The 16,056-nt window shown below is 42.4% G+C and overlaps 2 protein-coding genes across 2 annotated transcripts; one reads left to right on the top strand and one right to left on the bottom strand.

Moving 5' to 3' along the window:
• Window positions 1-243: 243 nt before the first annotated feature.
• LOC139456234 (uncharacterized) lies at window positions 244-15,893 on the top strand. Its single transcript, XM_071237840.1, has 2 exons — window positions 244-327; window positions 14,772-15,893. Exons 1-2 carry the CDS (start codon window positions 310-312, stop codon window positions 15,618-15,620), a joined length of 867 nt encoding a protein of 288 aa, XP_071093941.1. The 5' UTR covers window positions 244-309; the 3' UTR covers window positions 15,621-15,893.
• Window positions 2,536-7,074, bottom strand: LOC139455960 (uncharacterized). The gene is made up of 2 exons (XM_071237495.1): window positions 6,758-7,074; window positions 2,536-3,083 (listed from the first exon to the last, which is right to left on the bottom strand). Exons 1-2 carry the CDS (start codon window positions 6,882-6,884, stop codon window positions 2,536-2,538), a joined length of 675 nt encoding a protein of 224 aa, XP_071093596.1. The 5' UTR covers window positions 6,885-7,074.
• Window positions 15,894-16,056: the final 163 nt, after the last annotated feature.

The raw sequence follows: 16,056 nt of genomic DNA, 5'->3' as shown, positions 1-16,056 counted from the left end.
GGTTTTTCAACAACACACATGTGTTCCATAGTTTGTCAGCAACACAGATGTGTTCCTTGGTATGTCAGCAACAAAACTGTGCACATTGGGTTTGTCAAAACTGATAAACGTCTACAACCTACGTTCATTCCGATAAGCTGACACACCATGCAACATACACGTTCAGACAGACCTGACAGAGATAATCATGCACCGAGATACTGCTCCCCGCTCACAGTCCATACCATCCTGAGTCAACACACGATACACAAGGCTAATGTCTCTGTCGTGATGTTACCTGAACCATGATATACATGCAGCCGAAGGAAGATGAGTCTTGACCATGAGGTAAGTCACTGAATGTCAAACGTGTCCTAATTACTAATTATGTAGTTGTGTGTTATAACTGTTCAGACTACTATCATATGTTTTATTATGTTTATTTGTTAGTTAACGCCGCTGTCCCCAATACTGCAGCTATATGACGGCGGTCTGTAAATAATCGAGTCTGGAGCAGACAATCCAGTGATCGACACCATGAGCATCGATCTACGCAATTTGGATACGGTGAAATGCATCAACCACGTCAACGAGCCTGACCACACCGGTCCCGTTAGTCGCTTCTTGCGACGCATGGGTTGCTCATGGCCATTTCTTACCAGGATCGTCCAATAATTATTAGCCTACGCATTTTAAAAGTGATACTCAATTATTGCAGGATATTACAGCGATGGCCCACCTCCCTGAGGAAGGTGGGCTATGTTGAAAGAATGACAAAGACGCAACAGTGGATTTAATGGCCGAGGGTGCGGAGGTTCTAAAGGGCTACCCCAATTTAGCAATGGAATAAATAGTATTTATGTGGCGACTTGAGTCGCCAAACATATTTGTTAATATATAATTAATGGTAAGGCCCAAATGGCGGAAATGTCACAACCCGACCACAGCTGCGGGTCTAAATGGGAGCGAACGCCGCCAGGTCAAATTTAATTGTTAATATATACTTAATGCTACGGCCCAAATGACGGAAACGACGCAACCCGACCACAGCTGCGGGTCTAAATGGGAGCGAACGCCGCCAGGCCAAATTTAATTGTTAATATATACTTAATGCTACGGCCCAAATGACGGAAACGACGCAACCCGACCAACGCTGCGGGTCTAAATGGGAGCGAACGCCGCCAGGCCCAGCTATGTGGCAACTTGCGTTGCCAAATATAATTGTTACTAGATTCCCGAGTGAAAACCCGGGAAAGACTGGGTTCCAACTGGTAAGAAGGTAACCCAGTCTGGGTTCCCGCTGGAAAGCAGGTAACCGGAAACCCTAATTAGTATATATATCAATATAAATTATGATGATATAGGAGGTAGCCCAGAAGAACCACGCCACTCCACGACTTGTTTTATTCACATTGTCAAGATATGTACAATATTAGAGAGATATATAATTAGATATGTACAATTTGTTGTGCCTGGTACCTGTCATAGACAATAAAATTGATGTACAATGGAAATGAGATAGATGGAGGCAAACAGGGCGGGCGGGTGGGAAAGCGGAGAGCGACAATGCGATGTACCACGGATTGACAGCTGTGCGAAAGTGAAGAGTAGAGACGGTTACGTAATGAAAAAAAACAGTGATTACGTCACCACGAGATGGTTACGTAACTTCCGAGAACACGCGCGTGCGATGACGTAGCAGGAAGTAAGTAAAATTGTAAACATAAGATGATATACCTGCAATAAAAACATTTAGTCGCTAGTACTAAATGTAATTATTGCAGGATATTACAGCGATGGCCCACCTCCCTGAGGAAGGTGGGCTATGTTGAAAGAATGACAAAGACGCAACAGTGGATTTAATGGCCGAGGGTGTGGAGGTTCTAAAGGGCTACCCCAATTTAGCAATGGAATAAATAGTATTTATGTGGCGACTTGAGTCGCCAAACATATTTGTTAATATATAATTAATGGTAAGGCCCAAATGGCGGAAATGTCACAACCCGACCACAGCTGCGGGTCTAAATGGGAGCGAACGCCGCCAGGCCAAATTTAATTGTTAATATATACTTAATGCTACGGCCCAAATGACGGAAACGACGCAACCCGACCACAGCTGCGGGTCTAAATGGGAGCGAACGCCGCCAGGCCAAATTTAATTGTTAATATATACTTAATGCTACGGCCCAAATGACGGAAACGACGCAACCCGACCAACGCTGCGGGTCTAAATGGGAGCGAACGCCGCCAGGCCCAGCTATGTGGCAACTTGCGTTGCCAAATATAATTGTTACTAGATTCCCGAGTGAAAACCCGGGAAAGACTGGGTTCCAACTGGTAAGAAGGTAACCCAGTCTGGGTTCCCGCTGGAAAGCAGGTAACCGGAAACCCTAATTAGTATATATATCAATATAAATTATGATGATATAGGAGGTAGCCCAGAAGAACCACGCCACTTAGCACCAAAGTGCTACCCCACACCCCACGGCCGCGGATGATGATACGCGTGCCCGCCATGATTGCCTCATAAGAAAGATGTCTTACCTTTATATTTACTTACTTGAAGATTTGGACCAAGGCATGATCGATATCCTTTACGAAAGCTACTATCCCTTTACAACTAAGGTGGATTCCCTCCCACTGGAACCAGGACCGGTCAGTGGCCACTATTCTAGGATGGGGGATAAATGAGAACTTAGGAAGGTCGCGGAGACGATTGGCTAACCGCCTATTGAGCTTAGATCTACTCTTTTCCACCTTACGTGGGTCGCGTGCGGAATGCCAATACCTTCGTTGTAGGATACCGGAAAAACAGACATGGGTGTTTGGTAGGTGTGCCTGGATCCGCATGATTGACGTCTCCATATCTATGAGGAGCTGGCTGGTCTTCGTGGAGCCCAAGTCATTGGATCCCAAGTGTATTACGACAGCTGAAGGACTGCGCCGCGTTGCCTCCACCTGAGCGTCGATCACCCTGTCCAGGTCGTTCCACCGCAGTCCGCCCCTTGCCAACCACAAAATCTTTTTGTGGGGCACCAGCTCCGGGCGCTGTGGGGACAGCTGTTGCCTCGCCCTTGTCATAAAGCTTGAGCCCACCATCCAGACTGGAACAAATGTACTATAGTAGCATTTGGCAGTTATTAGTTATTTGCCTTTAGTTCTTGTTAACTAACATGAAGAATTATGTCACAGGAAGACGTATATACGACTGATAGCATTCTGACTTCCACCTGCCATATTGCTGGATGAGATGTGGTGGTACCCCATTGATAGCTGCCGTTGTTGCTGCCCCGATTCGGAAAGAGTGGGAAGAATAACTTTCAGTACCTATTGAGCTGAGGGCCAAGGCCTTTTTTAGGACCGCTTGGAACTGATACCTGGTTAGCGGTGAATGGTCAAAGTGGATAAATGCTTGGGCGGGGCCAGATGGGCGTACCTTTAAGTATGCCTTAAGGGCAGCCACTGGGCAGGGTGATTTACCTGGTGTCGGCTCTATACCCACTGAATTGCCGTACCCATGTTGGTCACCTTTGGAGTGTGGAAGGTGGATCGTAGCTTTCTCCGGTTCGCCTGATATACTTACGTTATTGATGGAGCAACCTGGCTGTGACATCTTAGTTTGAACTAGTTCACTTACTCTAAAGAAGCCAAAGAAGGCTATACAATAGACAGCTCTGAAAAGGCATACCTCGTATGACGAAGAACAAACCTGTGTGAGATTGTTGATGACCACCTTCAACAGATCCAGAGTAATAGGTTTCCTTGTGTCCTGGCGCCCTCTTGACTTGTACATACCTGTTATTAGTTTAGTAACCAGGAAATGATTGGTACAGTCTTCCATACCTTTAAATTTATGGTTGGCGGATATACCAGCGATATATGTTTTTACTGTGTTGGTGACTGACAAATGAGCAATAAAGTTTACGACCTGATCTAGGGGGACTGGCCACGTTTCTGGAAGCTGATGCACCGATCTGAACTGCTTCAGCGCGTTGATGCCTGTCCTGTAAGTCGACCAGGTATTTTCAGACAGTGACTGTAGTAGTAGCCTGTCAACTTCTTGCTTCAGATGTGCCATATGTTGTCTGGAACCGGCGTTGGCGCAGGTTCTGCTTCCGGTGCTACTGCCCGGAAACGATTGAACTGAAACCTCGAGAGTGCATCGGCTATAACATTGGAATTAGTTGCAATGTATTTTGACTTAAACAAAATGTTATAGTTAAGACAAAGGAGGATGAGGCGGCGGAGAAGATTCATCACCCGAGGGGCTTTGGTTGATTGCTTGTTGATGATTGCCACCACTGCCTGGTTGTCACAGTAGAACAGTATTTTCTTGTTCATCAGCTGTGTTCCCCATAGTTGAATGGCGCAGACGATGGGAAACAGCTCCAGAAAGGTCATGTCAAGTGTTGTCCCATCCTTAACCCAATGGTCAGGCCATCTACCGCAGAACCATCTGCCCTGAAGGTAGGCCCCAAAACCTATGCTCCCTGCTGCATCTGTGTAAAGCTGAAGGTGAGAGTTGTCCACCCACAGCTTGTCCTGAAATACTGATACACCATTAAAGTTCGTGAGAAATGTAAGCCACATTTGAAGATCCTGTTTTACCCATTCTGTGATTCGAATATGATGGAAAGGTTGCTTACCTTGGCAGAGGAGGTCGATGAGTCTTCGACAGAATGCTCTACCCATTGGGATGGCCCTACACACAAAATTGAGCTTACCAATGAGTGACTGTAATTCTTTCTTTGTTGCCTTAGAGTTTGATGTGGCGAGTATGTGCTGAATTTGGGCTGTGATTTCACTGATCTTACCTTCCGGTATTCTCACCTGCATAGCTAGCGTGTCTATTTCGAGGCCCAGAAATGTAAGTTGAGACACTGGACCTACTGTTTTATCCTGGGCGATGGGAATACCAAGATGAGTTAGCATTTCTAATGCAGACTGCAAATAGGATTGGCATTGTGTTGTGCCCTGCTGTCCCCCCGTCAGAAAGTCATCAAGGTAATGCATAATCGGTATTGCTGGGATACGCTGACTTATGCACCATTGGAGAAATGAGCTGAAGGTCTCAAAAATAGCACATGATATCGAGCATCCAAATGGTAAGCATTTATCAAAGTAAAATTTACATTCGAATTGGATACCCAGCAGTTCGAAATCATCCGGGTGCACTGGTATAATTCTGAATGCTGACTTGATGTCGAACTTTGCAAGCAGTGCTCCCTTTCCCAAGTGTTGCACCATCTGTACAGCTTCGTCGAACTTGGCATAAGAGACTGAACATGCTTGCGGATCTATGTGGTCATTAATTGACCCTCCTTTTGGATAAGACAGATGATGAATTAGACGGAAATCATCGACTTTCTCACCTTGGCATTGTTGTGATTCTGCCTGTTTCTTTGGGATTAGACCTACAGGGGATACTTGCAAGTTAACAAAGGGGATAGTGCTAAACGGTCCTGCCATTCTGTTAAGATCCAGTTCTTTTTTAAGCTTTTGTCTAACTATGTCCCTCCTATCTTTATGGGTTGCGGATTGTAAATTACCTGCTAGCCGACTATGGCGTGTACCTTGGAACTCGAGTTGGAAACCAAATGTAAAACCATCGAGCAAATATTGCGCATCCTCTGCGTTTAACTGAGAATAACGACACAACCATGGTGTAAACTTATCTAGTTTGACGGGAGTAGGAGCCAAAGACCTTACCTCTAGTTCCTCTGGTTGACTGCCTTGGGCCATTAAAGCGTGGGCTTGAGCCATTAAAGCGTGAGCTTGAGCTATTGATTGAGAGGGGGGGGTCGTGTGACCCCCTGTCCTCGAAAGCAGGTCGGCGCCCCGTGAGCTGTTTCGCCGCACTTACTGCATATGTGGGAGTACGCGCAGCTGTACTTTTTACACCCATGAGGTTTGTTGAATGCGTAGCATAGGTTAAGTACAGGGTCTGAAACACTTGAAGCAGTCAGCTGACCGAATGTACCACCTACCTGTTGACGCCCCGACTGCGGGATCATGTATTTTAGCCATAGCTCACCGTCAAGTTTGTCCCATTGTCGTAGAGGGTCTCTAGCCATCCTATGTCGGAATTGCTGGTCGTATAGACACCAGGCATCCGGTCCACATCTAAGTGCCGCTGAACGGATTGTTTCCATGTACGATAATAGCCTTTGCACTATCCGTAGGCTGAAATGTTTGGCAAGGTATATGTTCATGTAAATATGGAAAGCGGATGTCCAGCTTCCCAGTGTTATTTTCCTCGTTGGCGCTTTGACAGGTTTAAATAGTACCTTACCTGCAGTATCTGTGACCATAGTTAGCGCTTCGCTGTCCTCGGTGCCCGCGTCGTTGGGTAGAAGTGTCCCGATGTCCACATACTCACCTCGCCATACCTTTTCCCTGGTTTGTTGTTTGACGTGTGCATCGATAAACTCTGAGTTGAAGACGAGGGATTCCCCCGACGGACGATTTTCATTGGCTGACGTGTTCGGTAGTGACACGTCACCGTGAGCCTCGATCTGAAAAGGCGGGTTAACCCCACCTGGACCGCACGCATCGAGAGAAAGCGCGGGAATGTCAGCACTGTCGGTGCTACGTTGTTGGCCCATGTTATTGGCCCCCGATTGCCCCAAGAGCGCCCAGATTTGTTGCAGCTGCTGCGCTACTGATGCGGTTTGATTATTATGCAAAACGTGATCAGTTTGTTTGGGCACGGGCGCAGTGGAAGCCAAAATACCAGATGGTATTGACACACGATTATTTATGGAATATTGTAACTCACCGTCCGCTGTAGCGCTTGGCTCGATGGTGATCCCGTTCACCTCTCTTGGGGGTGGGGTGACAACTCGTGCCTGTTTGGCCCCCCTGACCAAGCGATGGTTGATGGCGGCTCTTCTTTTCGCGGGCATGATCTATCAGCGGTTTTGATAGGAGTATGACTAAACGTCAGCGAAGCTATAAGATAGGTCTATCGGCGGTTGCGAGAAAGGTATGACTAAACGTCAGCGAATGTAGTATTGAAGGATGAGATAAAACGTAGAAAGCGGAGAGCGACAATGCGATGTACCACGGATTGACAGCTGTGCGAAAGTGAAGAGTAGAGACGGTTACGTAATGAAAAAAAACAGTGATTACGTCACCACGAGATGGTTACGTAACTTCCGAGAACACGCGCGTGCGATGACGTAGCAGGAAGTAAGTAAAATTGTAAACATAAGATGATATACCTGCAATAAAAACATTTAGTCGCTAGTACTAAATGTAAATATTACTGTTGAAATTTTGAAAAAAGCTCTGTTAAACGTGAGCCGTTCAACAACTAGAATGTATTCTTTAGTTACATCAAATGTAGACATTCTGCAGTCATGATGCAGTATATTCTAACTATTTGCATGGCATACTGTTCATGCGGTTCCTGAGATGTTTGTTAAGTGAAACAATTAAGACAGCAAAAGGTATTCAACCCGGTCACATCAACCATCTGAAAGAAACACAGAATGGTTCCTTATTTTCTATTGGGTGGTAGGGTTAGGCAGATTAGTGGTTAAAGTGTTGGCTGATCACGCCGATGGTCCGGGTTCGATTCTCTACATGGGTACAATGTGTGAAGCCCATTTCTGATGTTTCCCGCCGTGGTGTTGCTGAAATATACATGCATTGCTAAAAGCGGCGTAAAAGTATACTCACAAACACACCTCTTGTTGTCTAGGATTTCATATATATTTTAACATTCATTATATGTGTGGGCACTTGTGAAGAGCAACCTCCTCGTGGTGAGTGCTGGGTAACGCTAATCGCTCTTCCCCCGTGTGGAACCGGGGCAGAATATTTCCACAGCACCCCATTGCTGGTCGTAAAAGGCGACCAAATTGGGCAACCTGTTTGCCGTGGGTTGCGCCCCTGTGTCGGTGGAGGACGGGATTCTGGTGGTTGAGGGCACTGGAGCCAGGAACAGTGTTCTTTTGCCCAACACACCACTTTGACCCTAACTTCACCTAGACGGGTGGTAGAATGGGCCCGATTCTATCAATCGGCTGGTCACGCCATGCCCTGTGCATGGAATGCTTGATTATTTAAAAATGTCATCACACCATTTTTGATCAGGATATTTGTTGACCTTGATTATGTACATTTACATTTTGCCTAGAGTCCTATGCCAGAAGGCGGTGGCTCATGGGCCAATCTGGTGATACAGACCTCTGAATTCTGTGTTTTTATAGGAAAATGCCATGGGCCGAACCAGCCTGACATTTGTCCTTTTACTAACAACAGCTTTTCATGTCTTTATTTCTGGAGTATAACACCCCTGTAACCCTGGTGTTCCAGACTGGTTTCCACTGTAGCTCTGTCCTTGTTGACACTCGATGGCGGGTGGGGAGCAGGGGTGCTGAAATATTTTCTTACATCATGGCTTTAAATCCTCACTCTGGTTCATCTAAACCAAACAAACGTAGGCATGTCGATTCTCTTTCTTCTGATGAAGATGTCCCTTCACAGGTAACTGACTCATGGCCAAGGTTCATTGTCATCGCATGCGCTGATGGCAATCCCCTAAAATTGAACCCTTTTGCAATTTCAAAGGGAATACAAAGTGTTTGTGGAGAAGTACAAAACGTCACACGTCTACGATCTGGCTCAATCCTTGTGGAATGTGTTCGGAGGCAGCAATCTGTTAATCTGCTGGGTCTCCAGCAATTTGTTAACACACAGGTTGTTGTTTCTGAACACAAATCACTGAATTCAAGCAGAGGCATTGTGAGAGATCGTGCTCGCTGTCTCGCAGACATGACGGAGGAAGACATTGCAGCTGAATTGAAAAACCAAGGTGTCACTACGGTCAAACGTTTCACTAGAAAAACTGAAGATGGACATATTGTCAATACTCAGACTTACCTTTTCACGTTTTCACTTTCAACACTACCCAAAACGATAAAAGCTGGTTACTTTTCCATTGGAGTGGAGGTTTATGTCCCAAATCCACTCCGGTGTTTCAAGTGTCAGAAATTCGGTCACGGGGCTAAATTTTGCACAGCCAAGACAAGATGCTTCCGTTGCAGCGGAACTCATGACAGCGCAGATTGCACAAATGACATCAAATGTGCCAACTGTGACGGAAAGCACTTGTCTTCATCCAAATCCTGTCCGGTTTTTGAACGCGAAACTAAAATACTGAAACTTAAATGTACAAACAATATTTCTTACACAGAAGCAAAAAAGCTACTTTTTCCACCCCTGACTCCACACAACATAACCTATTCAGCTGCTGTGTCTTCCACAAAATCAGCTCCCAAAATGTCAACAGCATCTACTCAAACAGACATCTCTTGGGTACAGGCTGACCTCATAAACCTTGGTGGCCAACTGACAACTGCTTCTCAAACAGAGAATCTCTCCCCATCTACTACACAGTCTACAACACAGTCAGATTCAGACAAGATACATGACATTGAAATTGTTCAGGGTAAAGCCAATTTGTCCAAAAAACAAACGAAAAAGCAAATGAGAAGGGCCAGGGCACTTCAGCACTTAGAGGTGCCTTCTCCTACTAATACCCCTGTCGAGGTTCATAACCCTTTTGAACCTTTAGCAATGGATGTTGTTCCCTCAGTCCCAGTCCATGGGAAAGGGTCTTCATCTCGCTCACTATCTCCAGTTGAGCCACCATGAATGGCTCTAATAATATTATTCAGTGGAATTGCAGAGGGCTAAAGAATAATTTCAATGATTTACAATTATTAATACAAGATTTTAAACCATCAGCCTTTTGTTTACAGGAAACATATTTTAAAGATACCGATCAACTCCAGATAAGACAATATAATTCATACAACTATTTCTCTCCTCCAGGACCTAGAGCCACTGGAGGATCCTCTATCTTGGTGAGGCAGGGTGTTATACATAGCCCTGTTCCTCTAAATACACCTCTTCAAGCTGTTGCTGTCCGGTTAACTCTAAACATTGTGTTTACATTGTGCTCACTTTATGTTCCTCCATCTTCTCCTCTCCAACAGACTGACCTTCAAGCACTATATGACCAGCTCCCCAAGCCCTGTGTCATTATGGGCGACTTAAATGGACATAATCCACTTTGAGGAAGTGCTGATTCCAACCAGAAAGGGAAAATTCTAGAAGATTTCATTTCTGATAATGATTTATGCATTTTTAACGATAATTCTAAAACCTATTTACATCCTGGTACAGGCACCTATTCCTCACTTGACTTATCACTTACAACCCCAGATTTGCTAAATGAATTCGAATGGTCAGTCCACGACGACCTCTGTGGAAGTGACCATTTTCCAACTATTCTTCAAACAATAGCTCCCACTGATGTTCCTACATCTTCAAGATGGAATTTCACAAAAGCTAACTGGTCCTTGTTCGAGTTACTCTGTACGAGAAAATTAAATCCTGATCGTTTTGTTGATGTTCCTGATTCAATAAAAGTGTTCTCTGATGAACTAAACAAAATAGCTGATGAATGTATCCCTAAGTCCTCTGCAAATCCACACATTCGTAAACCATGGTTTACTGATAAGTGCAAGCAAGCTAGAAAGGCACGGAAGAAATCTGAACATTATTTCCGTCGCCATCCCATGGTGCATAATTTGAATAAATTTAAAATTCTTAATGCTAAAGCCAGGCGTACATTCAAACAAAATAAACGCCAAACTTGGCAAAATTATGTTTCAAAAATAAATTCCCGAACACCCATGTCCAAAGTATGGAATATGATACAGAAAATTAAAGGTAAGGGTTCAAAATCTAGCATCCATCATCTTAAGGATGGAGACGAGCTATTAAATGACAAATCTGATATTGCCAATAAGCTTGGAGAAACCCTCGCTCAACATTCTTCTTCTTCTAACTATGTCCCGAAATTCCAAAAATACCAAAAACAGCAAGAAAAGAACACTATACACTTTAAATCAGACAATGGGGAAGATTATAACGAAATCTTTTCCATACATGAGCTTCATACTGCACTTGACCAAGCCCATGATACTGCGACGGGAGCTGATAATATACATTATCAACTCTTGAAGCATTTACCAGAACCCTGTTTAGAAACCCTTCTGCTAATATTTGATGACATATGGACATCGGGTGTGTTTCCTTCCTCCTGCCGTGAAGCCATTGTCGTACCAATACCTAAGCCTGGACGTGATCACACCAATCCTTCAAATTATCGACCCATTTCATTAACTAGCTGTGTTTGTAAAACCATGGAGCGCATGGTCAATAATCGATTAGTTTGGTTTTTAGAAACCAACAATCTAATCAGTGATATCCAATGCGGTTTTCGTAAAAACCGAAGTACAGTTGACCATTTGGTTCGTTTAGAATCATTTATTAAAAATGCTTTTGTGAATAAACAACATGCTGTATCTATCTTTTTCGATCTCGAAAAAGCTTATGATACCACATGGAAGCATGGCATTTTAAATGATTTACATGACTTTGGTTTAAGAGGCCGCTTGCCTCATTTCGTATCACAGTTTTTAACAGATAGACAATTTCAAGTTCGTGTTGGATCAACCCTGTCTGATCATTATAATCAGGATCAGGGGGTTCCACAAGGCAGTATTTTGTCTGTCACATTGTTTAGTGTAAAAATAAATAGTTTATCTAAAGTTTTAAATGACTCAATCGATGGGTCATTGTTTGTGGATGATTTTAATATTTCATGTCGTGGTAAAAATATGCGTACCATTGAAAGACAGTTACAGTTGTGTCTTAATAAAATTCAAAAATGGTGTCTTCAGAATGGATTTAAGTTCTCACAGACAAAGACAAATTGTATACATTTCTGTCGGAAATATAAAACCCATAAAGACCCGGAGCTCTCTTTAGATAGTACCCCAATTAAGGTTGTCAAAGAGGCCAAATTTCTGGGATTGATTTTCGACCACCATTTGACGTTTCTGCCACATATCAGATATTTAAAGACTAAATGCCTGAAGGCACTAGATTTATTAAAAGTTGTCTCAAATTCAAAGTGGGGAGGTGATCAGAAAACCCTTCTTCACTTATATAGATCTTTAATTCGCTCTAAGCTGGACTATGGCTCCATTGTGTATGCTGGAGCTTGCAAGAGTAATCTAAAGCAGTTAGATTCAATCCACCATCAAGGACTTAGACTGTGCCTTGGTGCATTTCGAACTTCTCCTGTTGACAGCCTCTATGTCGAGGCTGATGAACCCTCTCTGAAACAACGCCGTATTAAATTGTCTCTCCAGTATGTTACTAAATTACGTTCCAATCCCTCCAATCCTGCTTATGATTCCGTTTTTCATCCTCTATTTGAAGAGCTGTTTCAGAAAAAAACAAAGCTGGTTCCACCACTTGGAATTCGGATCAAAACTCATTTTCATGCTGCCAATTTAAATCTGGATATTATCTCTCCTTACCGTCTTTTGTCTTCTCCTCCCTGGCAGTTGGTGAGGCCGGAGGTAGACATTTCCCTCACTCGTTTTCTCAAATCTGACACTAATCAACTAGTATATCAACAGGAATATTTACATTTAAGATCTCAATACGATACACACCGTTCAATCTTTACTGATGGATCCAAGGACGGTGGCAAAGTAGCAAGTGCTGCTGTCATTGGATCAAAACATTTATCATCTCGAATACCAGACAATAGCTCTATTTTCACTGCTGAGGCCAATGCCATCCTTACAGCCTTGTTATACATTCAGAAACAGTCTGCATGTAAACAATTTATAATCTTTTCTGATTCTCTATCTTGCCTTCAGGCACTGAAAAACGTCTCTTCTAATCATCCAACTATTTTAAACATTTTAGAACTTTATAATGATCTTTCAACTGGCCAATACGACATCGTCTTTTGTTGGTTGCCTAGTCATGTGGGCATACAAGGCAACACAATGGCTGATGCTGCAGCTAAAGCAGCGCTCAACAAATCTGTGACACCACTTCTAATTCCATACAGTGATTACAAACCTGTGATCAGATGTTACATCAGAGATCTTATGCAAAAGAAGTGGGACACCCAAGTAGGTATCAATAAATTACATCAAATTAAGCCAAATATCGGTTACACCTACTTGGGTTGTCAGTCCAGATTTGAAGAGGTCATTTTACGACGATGTCGAATTGGCCATTCAAGATATACAAATGAATATTTATTAAAAGGTGAAGATCCTCCGTTCTGTATCCCTTGTGATGAAAGAATCACGGTCAAGCATGTCCTGCTTGACTGTATTGATTTTTCCATCACAAGGGATAAGTATTTCAAAGTTTCATCCATCAAGGATCTTTTTAATCATATTAATTCTCATTTAATTCTTGGTTTTTTAAAAGACATAGAATTGATTGATAAATTATGATATGTATTGTATAAAGTATGTGCTTTTAATTTGGTAAAATGATTATATAACTGTGATTGTTAGTGGCTGTACCTTTAAAGGGGGTTGAAGTAACGTAAAATAATTGTCCCCCTGAGATGGTATGTAAGTCCCATTTCATTCAAAGTATTTTTCATTTTCCATGTTTTTAATCGTAGAATTCTTGTTGTTTTTAAATGTTTTGGCTTAAACTTGCCAACAATCACCAGTAGCCAGAGGGATGGTGTAAATCCTGCTGGGTTACCATGTAGGTAGCAGAAGTATCGTAAGTCCCCATGGTACCTAGTATGGTGACCTACCTTTGGTTATTGGTGATCTCTAGCCCATTTTTATTGTGTACTGTTTTGAATTGTTATGAATTTTATTATACTATGCTAGTTTTACAATCTCCATCTGTGATAAACTAGTTGTTTTACTGTCCTTTGTCGACAGAATTTTATACAGTTTACATTTATGTTATTAAAGTCACATTTTCTCTCGTCACGATATGGCTGCAATATTGCCGATGTGACGTTAAATATTAACTCACTCACTCACTCATTATATGTGTGAGACCAAACTAGAACTAGTTTTGAGTACATAAGCCAACATGTGATACCTGTTTCAATCCTGATTCGTAAATGATGGTACGTATTATCTAAAGGGGATAAACTGTCAATTAATTGATGATGGAACAAATAATCTGTAATATTCTAATGATTGATAATAAAAGTATTAATAGGGAACCAGATAACTGCTAACGTGGATGGTGGACACTGGATGGAAGTGCTAAGAAAACTGCAAGGCGGTTCCTACACTGAGCAGGAGATATTGCTAGTCAGTTAGTCAGTAATAAACAAACATTATTGTTGCATGGTGCAGTTTTTTCAGCAGAACAGATTGTTTACGATGCATCATAGTTATGTGCGCAGTAGATCCCGAAAGATATCTACGTGCCATACGAAGCGATATAATGGACATGACACCAGATAAAGGGTATCCTTCATCATCACGGGGCCACGCATGTCCTCCTGATAAACTTAACAACCTGTACTTTAGTCAATACCTACCTGTTGTGTACTGGCTACTTGGTGATAACAACTCAATGTTGAGTTTGTAATATCAACTTACCTTGGCAAAGTCAGTTGTGTGTGCAAACTAGGTCGATGTCCCTTGCAGTTAGCAGTTACTTTTCTTTTTAGGTACACATGACGTGTCTATTAGGTAACTGAGAGGACAAAGTACATTCTAATGACAATAAGTATATAATCCTTAGGATACAAGTATGTCTTCACACACATACATGTATGTTTTTTTAACCGTAATACAACACAGAAATATATCAAATGAAGTAAGGTTAGGGGTTTTTGACAATTAAAATAACAGATGAACATCATTTCTCGTTGACGTGTTGGTCTTATAACCTTAGTTGCACTTACATTTCAGACATGTAAAAAATGTGAACGGTACAGTGAAGAATTCAACAAAAGGAACAACAACCTTTGCGTGCATCTTGAAGTAACTATTTTCAACAAGAGTTGGGACGACAGAACACAAACATCTCGACGCCCTAATCCAGAAAGGAAAAAGAAGAAGAAAGAAGAGATAAAACGGTCTGTCTCGGCTCTCAGGAATTCTTTAGGCGGACAACTTCTTATTCACTTAGAAGGCCTGAGTCCAGAAGACCAGAGTAAGGGAAACTTTGACGAGTTCATAGATGATGACCTTCAAACTATCATAAATGTTGATGAAACATTTGATGATGTTTACTACAAAAAGACACTCCAGGGGGATCCGGAATTTGTGGTTATTGACATTGAGCCTTCATCTGCAATAATCATAACAGATCCCAAGACTAAATTTATCATAGACAAAGGCTTTACACCAGATAGTGCACAAGCACTGCGGTTCTTCCTGAAACACATCTCTGATGCGCCAAATTCAAATCATTCAGAGGTCAAGCATAGACAGCCTTTCTTAAATGACAGGACATTACAAACCATAACTGAAAAAAGAGATATTCAGCTGAAAGGATTTGTTTTCACAACGCAAGAACAGACGAAGAAGAAGGCAATTTTAGGAGACACAAAACAATTTGTAGACCACTTGTGGGATCTGCGTCTTCCTCTGTATGTAACTGCACTTGCAAAACTAAAGGAAATCGGGTCATTTATTCTTGGCATAGGAGAAAAAGAAAAGAAATTTCAAACCAAGATCAAAGGAAAGCCAGTCAAATATGTGTCTAAAACATTTGAAGATCATGGAATCGAATTGCCCATGGACAAATATCCTTAAATAAAACAATTAATAGAGCAACGTTTGAAAGGTGGTATGTGCCACATTGACTACAAGGGAGACATTTTAGATTGGAATGACAAACACATCACTGCTCACTTTCATAAAATCACTGGAAAGGACCATGCATTGCTTGAGGTTGTAGTGAATCCAATCACAGGTGTATTGTTTTATGATAACACAGGACCAGAGGCATACAAGGTGGAACATAGAGAACCATTTCTGCAGTATACCCGGTGTGAGCTCAAAGACATAATAACATCAGTTACAAAACATTAGAAAGGTATTGTTGTTTTCACCTTGTTAACTTAGATATATTACCCGTATACATTTAATTAGGCAATTCAGCTGATTGGTTTTTATCAATCTCTTTTACCAGGTATAATTACAGATATGGCAACTGAGGTAGTTTTAGCAGACGCCATCGAAGGACCAT

The sequence above is a fragment of the Haliotis cracherodii genome, unplaced genomic scaffold (assembly GCF_022045235.1).
Source record: "Haliotis cracherodii isolate W230 unplaced genomic scaffold, xgHalCrac1.p SCAF_11, whole genome shotgun sequence".
NCBI classification, from domain to species: Eukaryota; Metazoa; Mollusca; class Gastropoda; order Lepetellida; family Haliotidae; genus Haliotis; species Haliotis cracherodii.
Note: the sequence above shows the minus strand (reverse complement) of the source record. Positions and strands in the feature narration are given on the sequence as shown.

Coding starts and splice junctions, on each gene's coding strand:
- LOC139455960 (XM_071237495.1), bottom strand. CDS start 6,884: ATGCCCGCGAAAAGAAGAGCCGCCATCAACCATCGCTTGGTCAGGGGG. Junction 3,084..6,757: donor GCCAAGCGCTACAGCGGACG/GTGAGTTACAAT, acceptor CATTTGTTCCAG/TCTGGATGGTGGGCTCAAGC.